The sequence below is a fragment of the Petaurus breviceps genome, unplaced genomic scaffold (genome assembly GCF_028583685.1).
Source record: "Petaurus breviceps papuanus isolate PSGF00001 unplaced genomic scaffold, PetGlider_PUasm1.0 208, whole genome shotgun sequence".
NCBI classification, from domain to species: domain Eukaryota; kingdom Metazoa; phylum Chordata; class Mammalia; order Diprotodontia; family Petauridae; genus Petaurus; species Petaurus breviceps.
The window spans coordinates 9,965,335-9,978,781 of record NW_027185852.1 but is presented as its reverse complement, the minus strand read 5'-3'; the positions used below and the strand labels follow the sequence as shown (position 1 = coordinate 9,978,781).

Genomic DNA, 13,447 nt, shown 5'->3' with positions numbered 1-13,447 from the left:
TGGCCTTTAGGCTGAAGCTTCCCCACCTGTGGCCTGGGCCAAGTATAGTGGGCCTCTCAACTCCCTAACTGCAGACACTATGAATCTCTCATTGCAGTCTAAGGTCACATCAGCTTTTCTTCGGCTGCCATGAACTACTTGGGCCTTCCCTTTAGTTTGCAATTCATTTAAAACCCCACCGAGGTCTCTTTCAGATGGGTCACTGTTGAGTTGAGTTTCTCCTATCTCATATTTGTGAATGTTTTTCTGACCCAATGTATAAGATTCAACATGTATTCCTAATAGATTCAGGTGTAATTTTTTTTAAAATAGCAGTTTCTGTTGATTTTGATGACTTAATTATTAATTTCCTTGGAAGAAGTATGCTTTATAAAGTGGTTTTGTTACTATAAACTGAAGATGTTGGATTATGAAGTTAGATGTAACAGCTCCCTCCCCAAGGAACATGCTCAGTAACTGCGTACTAAAGGGGTAGGATGGCCTAAGAAGAGTTGCCTTATACTCCCTGGATGTTATTCAAGACATTTAGAAACAATTCTGGGATCACTGGATCTTAGAGCTTTAGGCCATGAAGTAATGAACCTCAGAAGATCTGAAGTATGAATGCCTTTAAAACATTCCAAAAAATGGTCATCTAATTTCTCACAGAATCAATAAATTATTCAACATTTATTAAACACCTACTATGTGCCATGCACGTACTAAGCACTGAATGACAGAATGTAATGTTAAAAGGGACCTCAGAAGCCTTTAATGTTTCATCTACATATGGAAAGAATCCTTACTATGACACATATCACTATGTAAACTCTTTGTGAAGACCTCCAAGGAGGCATCCATCACCAAAAGAATTGTTGCCTGAAGGCAAGATAGACTATCTTAAGAAGAATGGGCTGTGGTTAGCCTAAAGTGCAAAGCCCTCTGCAAGTCTGCACAGGGATGGCAAAATTGAGCTCCACTTGGAAGGGGCCCTAATGGCATGTTCTCTCTTTAACAGCTCACAGGGGCTATTTTTATACCCTCCAGTGTGGGAGCCTGGATGCTTTGAACCGAGTGTGTAATTTCCAATCCTTTAATTGCCTTACATAATTAAAAAAACAAAACAAAACAACTATAGTTCTATGTTTAATTATCTCTAGAAAATATAAAGTTTATGGGGGTGTCTACACTGCCCTGAAGTATCAGGATGTTAATGGAATAGAAGAGTCAGATTAATAGGATTTGTTTTAGGGCATCAGATCATATATTCAGAGCTGCAAGGAATCTTAGACGTCATCAAGTGCAAATCCCTCAATTTACAGATGGGGAAATGGAGGCTTATGAAGATTAAATGACCCTCCCAGCCTCACAAAGCTAGTGTCAGTGGCAGCCTTTGAACCCCGACCTTCCTGGCTCCAATTCCAGCACTGTCCACTATAGGATGCTGCCCCTCCATAGACACATGCAGACAAGTAGACTGAAGAGGAACGCTTCATCAGTTTCCAGATCTGCAGCATGGAAATATCAGAGTGGGAAAAGGCTCAGCATCATCTAGCCACAAATTCTGATTTTTAAGCAATGATGAAAGTGAAGGGAACCAGTATGGAGCAGGGAAGAGAGGACCAGAGCTTTAGGCTCAAATTTTTCTTCATTTACCTGCCAAGTCTGTGACCAACCTTCCTGGGCCTCAGTCTTCACATCTGTAAAATGTGGGGGTTGGACTCATCAGTGTCTAAGGTCCCTTCCCATGTCTCAGTTCTCTATCTATGATCTTAAGAGTCTACAAGTCAAGAGAACTAAAATCACTGGACTAGGTTCACCCAGGTAAATTATAGGGCTGGTCTCTTGATTTCCAGTCTAATGCTCTTACTCCAACTTCACGCTCTAATGCAACAATGCTTGACTCATCCCTTCTCTGAATCATCTCTCTTCCATCTCCTTGGGCCTTTTATAATTACCAAAGGCTGTGTGTTGTGGTGGATAGAGTGGGCCCTTAGCCAGGAGAACTCGACTTTGGCGTCCTGCCTCTGACATTGTCTGTGTGACCCTGGGCAGGTCACTTACTCTCTCACTGCTCTAAGGCAGCTCTCCAAGATTATAAGTTACAGAGAAGGTGCAGGCTTGTATTCCTAAGCCAGTGACTGGTATACAGTTGGTGCTTATAAATGCTTACTGACTTCCTAAAATCACTCACTGGTTTAGGAAAACCTCAAAGTTCAAAAACCAGGTTCTTCCTTGATAGAGAAGCCAATTCCACCTAGCCTTTGGGACAATTGATTTCAATAAGGACTTATCAAGCACCTGTCAGACACTGTGTTAGACATTGGGAATACAAAGACAGCATGGAAACAACCCCAACATTAACGGAGCTTGGATGCTATGGGAGATACTACAAAGAAATAGATAAATAATGAACTTATTTGAGGAGGAAAAAAAAATAACAGCAACCTCCAGGAGATCAGGAAAGACTTCTGAGAAGAAATGGCACCTGAGTTAAGCCTTGAGGCCCATTACCTGCATGTCCTTGGGCAAGTGATTTGGCCAACTGTAACACCAATATGATATTTACAGCACCTACGGTGACTATAAATATGCTGGTATAGTTGTGAATCACAAAATGTAACAGGCTCTCCACATAGAGGACAGAACCAAAGCCTTTATTCAAATACCAGAAAACCAAGTCCCAAAACCAGAAGGTCAAAGTCATTACATTAACCACGAAAATTGGTACACATAGTTAATGTAGTGAACACCCACATTTCCAAGCATTCACCATAAAACAGGCTCCCTCAGGCAAAGATCCTCCTCTCCTCACTCACTCCCTCAGCAAAGATCCTCCCCTCCTCACTCATGGGAGCCCCTCAGCCTCCATGCTGCTTTCTCCCAGCAGTTCTGGCTCCCAGCAATTCTGGCTCCCAGCAGTTCTCATTCCACAGAAGTTCTGGCTGGCTTTCAGAAGAAGTTCTGCCACCACAAGTTCTGTTCTCCAAATCTCTCCCCTCTCTGTCCTGGGCTTCTCCTTATATATAGTATTAACTCCTTCCTGACCCACCCCTTCCTGTTATGTCAGCAAGTTCATCCCACTGTGGGATTCACAAGTTCTGGGTCTTAATACTTGACACAATTATGAACTTGAAACTAAGTGCTAAGTACCTGCTTACTTGCCAATACAAAGGGCATGGAAGATCTTCAAATCCCATTACCATTACACCAACTCCATAACTTTTGGTATGATCATCTGTAGGATGAAAGGTGGACTAAATATTATCTGTGGTCTCTTTTAGTTCTAAATCTCTGATCTGTGAAGGAAGCTGGGGATTCTAAGGGGCAGAAAAAAGTAGAGAGAACATTCCAGATTTGGGGGTGGATGGTAGAGTGCAGATGGTGCCAATACACAGGCTATGATGTGGGATGCCAAGGGGAAGGAACACGTACTCCAGTTTGTCTGGGAGTTTTTATTCAGCACCCCTCACCCCTGAGAAAAAAAACAGTCTAAGACCTTTAGTATTAGCAATGTAAGGAAATTGGGGCATTCTATTGGTACTTTGGCTTCTGTAATTTGGTGAAATGTGGTTTTAATAAAAATTGATGTTTCCAACAGCCTTTGGGGAAAAACCACTCGCTCTGCAGTGTGAGAAGATATATGGTGAACCATTACACTGTTAACAACAGGACTTGGTCAGAGGACATAGGAAATGACACAAAAGTCACTTTTCCATGGACTGAACTGGCACATACAGTCACTGTTGTGGCTGTAAACTCAATTGGCCCTTCTGTGATGAATTTTAATCTAACTTTCTCCTGGCAGATGAGCACAGGTAAGAGCACTAGTTTGGTGAACACATTTTTTTTTCTTTTAAAATGCTTTATTAATGCTCTATTTTTAATATCATCCACACTTCCTAATAACTATTCCCAATAACTGAATCATAGAAATAGTCTCTATCTGTGAATACAGGGTGTCCCAAAAGTCTTAGCACAGTTTTAAACTGAACTAATACATACATACATACATACATACATACATACATACATACATACATACATGTTTCATCTTGCTCCTTTGGGGAATTCTTATCTTTAGTTTTTGACCAAAGACTCCCCTTGACTTGCAGAAATCTTGTGAACTTGACTTTGTGTTTCAAAAATAGCCTTGTAAATTTTACTCTGTCTGCAAAACACCCAGCTTAAAATAGAATACACACACACACACACACACACACACACACACACACTGATCATAGCCAAGCGAATGTTCAAAAAAGTTATTTCTCATTCCATATCGCATTCCACATCCCGCTGAGAGGCAGGAGGCACATTTGAATATTCATAAGTCCTCTGAAGTCCCACTTGGTCATGGCATTGATCAGAGTTCTCGAGTATTTCAGTCTTTGTATCATTGTGGACACTGGTGCCCAACCCTTTCTCCTTTAAAGCAAAGGTTCAGCCTTGAACACATTGGTATAGCATAGTTGGTAACACATTCTCTGTTTGCCAGGAAATCTATACTTGGATCACTGATTAATAGTAGTCTTCAGTTAGGAATCCAAATCCCAATTCTATTCTGCACAGTTTGATAGCTCTTTTTTGTTTCAAATTTTATATGTGACCAACTGTATAAAATATGTATGATATTTGCCTTTTGGCTAGAGCTATGCTTCCTCTTACAGCTCATATGAAATATTACAAAGAATTATGTATAATGTTTTTCATTCCTTTTTTTTCCCTCCAGTAAATAGTGTACAGTTCCTCAGTGCTCATGCAGTAAATAACAGCTGTGTGGTTCTTTCCTGGATGGTTATACCTACAGAATATTTTCTAATGTATTTTGTTATTGAATGGAAAAACCTCGATGAAGAAAATGGAATTAAATGGATTAGAGTATCTTCAAATGTTAAGAAATATTATATCCATGGTGAGTTTAAAATACACTTAAAGTACTATAGGAATGCGAGTGCCATTATTAGCAGTAATAACTGAGAAGTGTCCTATTTCTTTGCTGGAATAGGAATTCTAGTGTAATAAATAAGCATTGGGTGTGGGCTGGAAGGCATGGAAGGCTATTCCAAGATCTACTACATAGCTGTTGCAAGGCTGGCACAAGTCTCTTGATTTCTTGAAGCTTCATTTTGCTCATGTGTAAGATGAGAAAAGTGATAACCCACATCACCTACCTCCCATGGCTGTTGTCATGACCAACAAATGAAGAAAACTCTGGATGGACAGATCAGCCCAGAAGGCAGATTCAGGAGACATAGATGGAAGCTGCAAAAAGACATATTTAAGCTTGATATAAGGAAAAACTTTAACAAGTGACCTCAGGAAGTGATAGGTTCTCTTCCATTGGAGAACTTCAAGTAAACCACTTGGTGGGTTTGTCATCGCAGGTAATCCTTTTGCGTATAGATTGCAGGAGAAGGGCATGGAGGTCCTTCTCAGCTAAAATTTAGTGCTTCTTTGAAATCATATAACATACAAGGGTGTCCCTTAAAGTTTTAGTTTAAAATTTAACTTAAACTTTTGGGACACTTTGTTTCTTATAGATTCACATTATGTATAAATATATATTCATATATACAATACATATTATATTTTATATATTATACTCACATAAAGCATGCCATAACTGTGTTTTTTTATCCTGAGTTCATATATTCATGCAATTATTACTTGCCAATAGAAGGGGCATGGAAGATCTTCAAATCTGATTACCATTACTAGAATGTTTTCATTCAGAGAGTAAATTTTATATTTTTATGGGGTTTCAGTTTTCAAATAAAGTATGCATATGATGTTACATCACACAGATTATGAGATCACAAACTTGGAGCTAAGAGGGACCTTAGTGGTGATGTAGTATAAGACTTTAACCTTACAGATGGGAAAACTTATACTCTGAAGCAGCCAAGTGGTTAGTGGATAGAGTGCTGGACTGGAACTAGGAAAACCTGAATTCCAATTCAGTTTCGGAATCGTACTAACTGGATGACCCTGGGAAAGTAAAATAAGATCTGCCTCAGTTTCCACACCTGTAAAATGGGTATAACACCTATCTCATGAGGATATTGTCAGATGGGGTAATGTAAGTAAAGCTCTTTTGCAAACCACAAAATGGTATATACATGTGTAACGCCAATCAGCACAGCATACCTGAGGTTGCTGCTGTGAAAAATTTTAAAGTTCTGATCACAAGGTATAATGAACACTCTATGTATTCAGCACTAAACCTTATTCAAGAAACTAAAGCATTTACAATTCATAACAACATAACAGCTTTTTACTAAGATGGCCACACGGCCTTAACAACTTTTTACTAAGGTGGTCACATGGCCTTAAACAAAGCATATCATTACATAACACCCAGTATGTAACATGGCACACAGAATATATCATTGCACTCAATATACCCCCAAATACTTGTTTATTCAGTCAGGAGATCCCAGACCAGGGTGGTCCCTGGCACAACACATCCTTAAGGGGTAGCAGAAAACACAAACACAGTCCACCCCTAGATCACAATAGGTTATGATCACCTCGATCAATACAGGGTCCAAGTAAAGTCCTCTTGTGGGTGTGTTCTCCTCATGCTGCTGATGCAGGCTCCCACCTAGCACTCTCACTGCTCCTGCCTTGCTGCAAAGTTTTCATCTTGACTCAAGGCTGACTTCTGAGCCCCCATGGCTGACCTGCTCCCCGGCTCCTGCCTTAATCCACACACAGGCAGCTCTCTGCTCCTGCTCCTTGTCTCAGCTTGTGGGGGAAGGGACTGACTGCTCCATTCCAAGCTCTCCCTGCTCCTGCCTGACAGCAGGCTCCAGGAGCTCCTGCCTACAGCTTCTTTCTATGGAAAAACAAATCTTAACAGGGCAACAACAATTCACTTTTAAAGCCAGGAGGCTCCTTAATAGCAGGTCTTGAAAGTGGCTGAAGCTAAACCTCCTTCCCATGTGCAGGTCTCTACCCTTCAGCTCGATTCACTTTCATAACCAGGAAATTCCTTCAGTGAGCCTCTTCTGCTGCTGCTACTGTCTCCACCTCCACTAGTCTTCCCAATGCTCCATGCTCAATGCTCGTTTTCTTCTTAACCTTCATTTTCTTCTGGGTTCACATTCGCAGCTGGGGGCCCTTTAACAATGGCTACACAGAGTCTTTTTTCAGGACATGGAGAGTTTCCTGGTGAAGTATTCTTCCAGTGAGCCCCAAGGTAACATCAAACTTCCAGTGTATATATATATATATATGGTTTTACTCAGCATCTGAATGGCTGAGCCCATGTGCTTTAACTTATTGGCTCAGTTCACATGCGTGACCCATGCATGTAGCACTAAAACTCAGCACCCAACTAGCCCAGTGCGCAAAGGCATGGAAGCCACATGTCAGCACCCAATGTGCTACAACTGCGGATTACCAGGGATTAATCATTGAGATGCAAAAATGAATTCCAAAAGAAAAACATCAAAAATCCCACCTTGCTTTTGGTTACAACATGTTAACCACTATAAATATAATCAAGTGACTTGATCAATTCGCATACGGAGTTATTGACAAACCTGGAATTTGAACCCAGGTTCTCTGTTGCCAAATCCATCAGTGCATTCGCTCTAGTACTCTATGCCACTGTACCATTTTGAAAATGCCCAACCTACATATTAAATAATCTGACTTAGGAAATGATATCATCATCATCATCATCATCATCATCATCATCATCATGGTGGTGGTGGTGATGATAATAATGGTGATAGCTAACTTTTATACAGTACTTACTATGTGCCAGGCACCATGCTAACTGTACAATTATTATCTCATTTGGTCCTCACAACAATACTGTGAGATAGGTGCTATTATGATCCTAACTGTAACATAATGAATTTTAAAATGATCTAAATCTGTTATGGAGTATTCCCAGATTAGCAGTTGATACAGGGAATATGGAAGCCAGTAAGATCCAGTTATTGAAGAATTGAAGTACATACATCTAAAATCATAAACAATGACTAGCATTTGCAGTGTCCTTTAGGGTTTGAAAGAACTTTACAATGATATCATTTGATCTTTGTAACAACTCAGGGAGAGAGGTGTTATTATTCCTATTTTATAGATGATGGAACTGAGGCAGACAGAGGTTAGAGGACTTGCCCAAGGTTACACAACTCACAAAAGTCTAAGGCTAGATTTGAACTCATCCTCCTGATTCTAGGTCCTGAATTCCACCCACTGCCTTGCAAAGATTTCCATTATAATAAAACTTTTTTCCAAAAATACTTTAAACAGAAATTATCCATGCTTTTTTTTCTTCCAACTAGGAGTCGTTTATCAAAGGAGAGAAAGAGTTATCAGTTAGTTACTTCTCCATAGGCTTATACAGATGCCCAAAGAATGGTTTTGTGTGTATGAGGAACCCAGGTATTTTGTTGATCCCCCTGACAAACAGTTGAACTGATGTTGGTAAGAGACGCACAGCAGAGGCAGTCATTGGATGGGCTATGACCTGAATCATTGGGGGGAGTGCTTCCACTGATGAGATCACAAATCCACTTTAATGCTTGAGAACTTAAATTTTTCTAGTTAACCAGGACCTGAAGCATAGACTCTAAAAAACTTCATTATGCTGGTAGTGGATCAGTCTTTAAAGACCTGCCAAGATTTGTTACTCTGGAAATATCCCCTACTATTTTGGGATGGCTTCAATTGTTAGGACATTCTCCTTTATATTAAGCCCAAATAGGGTTTCATATACTTTACAGTCTGTAATCCATTCTATTTCTCCCTTCTAGGACCAAGCAGAATAACTCTGATCCCTCCTCACTGTCATATCCTCTCAAATATTGGAAGAAAGTGATCATGTCCCACCCAGGAGTCTTCCCTGTGCTAAACATTCCTAGTTCCTTTATGCAAGAAAAAGTAATCTGATCTTAACATGATATAGGTTGCATGAAGGGAAGACTAGAAATGGTTTGTTTGACTTGAAATGAACCCCCAGAACATTGGACTCAGCCATATATGTCTAAGAAGAAAAACACATTTCAAATCCAAACATCAGTGACTTTTGGTTTTCTGCCATGTTGGACTGACTATATAGCCATAATCCCTGAGAGAACCTCTATGCTATTATTGTCATCAGTACTCAGAGATTAAAGTCAAAGCAAGAGCTGCAGATAGAGCCCTTCAAACAATGAAGGAATGCTAGGTTGTATAAGAATGTTCAGTTATATGGATTACTTCAATACAAATGAATTTCTAAGCTCTGTTTTCTTTCCAGACCATTTCATCCCAATTGAGAAATACCAGTTCAGCCTTTACCCAGTGTTTCTAGAAGGAGTAGGGAAGCCAATGAGGACTAATACATTCACCAGAGGTAAATTCTGTACTTTTTACTTTTACTTATTTTTTTTAAATGAAATAATATGATGGAAATAGCTTTTATGTAGAGATTTAAGGTTTGTAAAACCCTTTGCTTACATTATTTCATTCAGTTCTTTTAATAACCTTGTAGCATAGGTGCTATTATTTTGTCTATTTTATTATATGTGAGGAGACTGAACGTCACAGAGTTTAAGTGACTTTCTTTTGATCATACATCTAATAAGTGTCTAAGGCAGGATTTGAGCTCATGTCTTCTGACTCCTCTTAAGTATAACTCTTTTTTTCTATTTAGAGAATAAATTAGAACTATTTTTTTCATCAAGATAAAATTTCTAGGTGCTGCTTGGCTATATCATGGGGCTGCTTTCCAGATCCATTGTAGTAGCTGAGAAAAGAGTGAGGATCCTTGATATTAGTAAATCATAGAATGTGACTTTCTTGTTTTTTAAAAATATTTATTTATTTATTTGTAGTTTTCAACATTCACTTTTTTTTTCCTTTTTTGGAAGGGGATGGAAAAATATGGAATGTTCTATGAATTTGTATGTCATCCCTGCTCAGGGGCCATGCTAATCTTCTCTGTATCATTCCAATTTTAGTATATGTGTTGCTGAAACAAGCACTCAACATTCACTTTTATAAGATTTTGAATTTTAAATTTTCTCTTCCTTCTTCCCCTAGATGGCATGCAATCTGATAATGGTCATACATGTACAATTATATTAAACGTATTTCCACATTAGTCATGTTATAAAGAAGAATTAGAACCAAAGGGGAAAATCATGAGAAAGAAAAAAAAAGGCAAAATAGTATACTTAGATCTGCATCCAGACTCCATAGTTATTTCCCCAGATATGAATAGCATTTTCTATAAGTAGTCTTTTGGAATTGTCTTAGGTCATTGCATTGCTCTCAAAGCTGGTTGTTGTATAATATTGCTATTGCTGTGTACAATGTTTTTCTGATTCTGCTCATGTCAGTCAACATCAGATCATGCAAGTCTTTCCAGGTTTTTCTGAAGTCCATCTGCTCATTGTTCCTTAAGGAACAATAATATTTCATTACATTCATATACCACAACTTGTTCAGCCATTCCCTAAATGATAGGCATTCTATCAATTTCTAATTCTTGGCCACCACAATAAAAGATGCTATACATATTTTAGTACATTTTAGTACATGTGGGTCCTTTTCCAACTTTTATGATCTCTTTGGGATACAGACCTCATAGTGGTATTGCTGAATCAAAGGTTATGAAAAGTTTTATAACCCTTTGGGCATAGTTCTAAATAGCTCCAAGAATGTTTGGATCAATTCAACATCTCCACCAACAATGAATTAGAGTCCCGATTTTCCCAATCCTCTCCAATACTTATCATTTTCCTGTTTTGTCTTATTAACCTATCTAATAGGTGTGGTGTGGTACCTCAGAGCTCTTTTAATATGCATTTCTCTAGTCAATAGTGATTTAGAACATTTTTATATGACTATAGAGAGCTTTAATTTCTTCATCTGAAAACTGCCTGTTCATATCCTTTGACCATTTATCAACTGGGGAATGATTTCTATTCTTACAAATTTGACTCAGTTCTCTATATATTTTGGAAATGAGCCTATTTTAGAGACATTGGCTGTAAAAAAAAATGTTTCCCAGCTTTCTGCTTCCCTTATTATTTTATTTTATTTGCATTTTGGAGGGAAATTGGGATTAAGTAGCTTACCCAAACCGCTAGTGTGTCCAGTGTTTGAGGCTGGATTTGAACTCAGGTCCTCCTGACTCTAGGGCTGGTGCTCTATTCACTGAGCCACCTAGCCACCCCTATCTGCTTCCCTTCTAATCTTGGTTGCATTGGCTTTGTTTGTACAAAGCCTTTTTAATTTAATGTAATCAAATGTATTTATTTTTCATTTCATAATATTCTCTATCTCGTTTGGTCATAAATCATTCCACGGTACATAGGTCTGATAGTAAACTTTCCTTTCTCTCCTAATTTCTTTATAGTATCAACCTGTATGTATAAATTGTTTTCCCATTTTGACTTTATCTTGGGATATGGTTTAAGATGTTGGTGTATGCCTAGTTTCTACCATACTATTTCCCAGTTTTCCTAGCAATTTTTGTTAAATAGTGAGTTCTTATCCCAGAAGCTGGAGTCTTTGCATTTATAAAACACTAGATAACTAGTCATTGACTAGTGTGTCTTGTGTACCTAACCTATTCTGTTGATCCACCACTCTATTTCTTAGCCAGTGCCAAGCAGTGGTAGGATGTGGTTTTCAATCCTAGCTCAAATTAAATAGTAGCAAAAATAAGGAAGAATCTAAAAGGTTAGTGAGACAAAGGGAAACATTGAACCTGGTAGTATGTCAAAGATATATAATTTCAACTGGTGTAAATACTTCCCATATCTGTCAATTGTGGTAGCATTGTATCTTAGAAGTCAATTAGTCATCAAACATTTATTACATTCTCACCATATGCCAATCACTATATCACTTTATATCACTGGGGATATAAAGAAGGAAAAAAAAGCGGATAGTCTTCAATTAGTCTAGAGATCAGCAAGCAGTTATTAAGCACCTACTGCAATAGAGGCACTGTGCTAGCTACTGATGATACCCACAAAAAGTGAAAAAATATTCCTGCTCTCAGGGGGCTTGTATTCATTTCTTGAAAATTCAAGTAAATGCAAATGCCATTCTTGGACTAGATAACACTTGCTTCTTAGTGTAATGATATGTGTCAGACATTTTGTTTCTCATTTATTTGGCATTTATATTTTGAAACTTGTGGTGACTTTGAACTAAACTGTGACAACCAATGGCTGCTGCCTTTTTGGTACAGACAACCATGGCCATTCCTTCAGGGTTCTGAACTGTGTGAATTGGATTTCTTTTCAGAAGACACCATGAAGCCGGAGAATGATCCAGGTCTTTATGTAATCATCCCCATAATTATTTTCTCTTCAGTCTTATTACTTGGAACCTTGTTAATATCACATCAAAGGTATGGTGCTGGGTGGGTGGGGCTTTTTACTTATCCATGCTTTATGGAGAAGCTTCATAATGGCATAGGGCTTTACATCCATCATCTCATTTGAGCCTCATGAAAAACCGAGAGGTCAGTATTGTTATTCTGTCAAGTGATTGCATTTACAATCAAAGGCCACCATTGCTCACTCCTAACCACGTGGGCCCCATCCATGGCTGGTCTGGCAGCTACGAAGGCCGGATTTCCAATCTTTCATTGATCCATGGGTGACTAGGACCCTGGAAAGCACCCTACACATTCCATACCCATACTGAATGCATTCTGTTCTGGAAAACAGCTGGAGTTTAGCATTTTAAAATATCTTTCCATGGCATGGAACAGCTAGGGCAGATAGAACCTACCATAATTATGTTTCAAGGGGAATCATTTTGAAAACCATTTTTCTGGCCTTTATGAAATTTGCATGTTTTTCATTTACACTAGCCTAGTGGCTACTATAAATCCATTGAGCTGGGGAGGTAAAGGGGGCTTGCTACTATGGTTGCTCCAAAAGTGAACATGCCATTTCAGAGTGGTGATTTTCTTTTTACCCCAAGATCAGGGCAAAGGACCCGATATTTTAGTTCATGATTTGGTTGTTCACATCTTCCATGTGCTTCTATGGTTAGATCAAATCAATGTACTTTTAAATTTCCATTTCAGAATGAAGAAGCTATTTTGGGAAGATGTTCCTAACCCTAAGAATTGTTCCTGGGCACAAGGAGTAAACTTTCACAAGGTCTCTTTTTCTGTCTTAATTTCAAAGCAAAAACTGTTCTCACTGGCTTCCATTCTTATTAATCCTCTAGTCTTTAAATTTCTGACTTTGTTTGAAATCTCCCTGAATCCAGGATGAGTCCAAAGGGGGTCTTCAGATAAAGGAATTTCAATCAGGCAAGGAACCGAATTCTCTAGGTATTTTTAGCTGATGACATCTGACAAGACATCTCAATTACATGTCATAATGATGGTGAAAGGATCAAACATTTGCTCATGGAGAATTCCACAGAATTCCTCCTGTAGAAACTGGAGAGAGAGAGAGACAGAGAGAGACAGAGAGAGAGACAGAGA

At 38.7% G+C, this 13,447-nt stretch overlaps 1 protein-coding gene and 1 non-coding gene across 2 annotated transcripts in view; one reads left to right on the top strand and one right to left on the bottom strand.

Annotated features, from left to right (window-relative positions):
- LOC138165260 (leptin receptor-like) overlaps positions 1–13,447 on the top strand; it is a 94,847-nt gene that overhangs the window by 73,988 nt on the left and 7,412 nt on the right. The window contains exons 15-19 of the mRNA XM_069093398.1: positions 3,581–3,797; positions 4,712–4,894; positions 9,242–9,337; positions 12,247–12,352; positions 13,040–13,115. Coding sequence (XP_068949499.1) covers positions 3,581–3,797; positions 4,712–4,894; positions 9,242–9,337; positions 12,247–12,352; positions 13,040–13,115 — 678 coding nt within the window. The remainder of the gene's footprint in view (positions 1–3,580; positions 3,798–4,711; positions 4,895–9,241; positions 9,338–12,246; positions 12,353–13,039; positions 13,116–13,447) is intronic.
- Positions 9,862–9,968, bottom strand: LOC138165451 (U6 spliceosomal RNA). Its single transcript, XR_011169356.1, has one exon. It is a non-coding gene; the product is annotated as a U6 spliceosomal RNA (small nuclear RNA).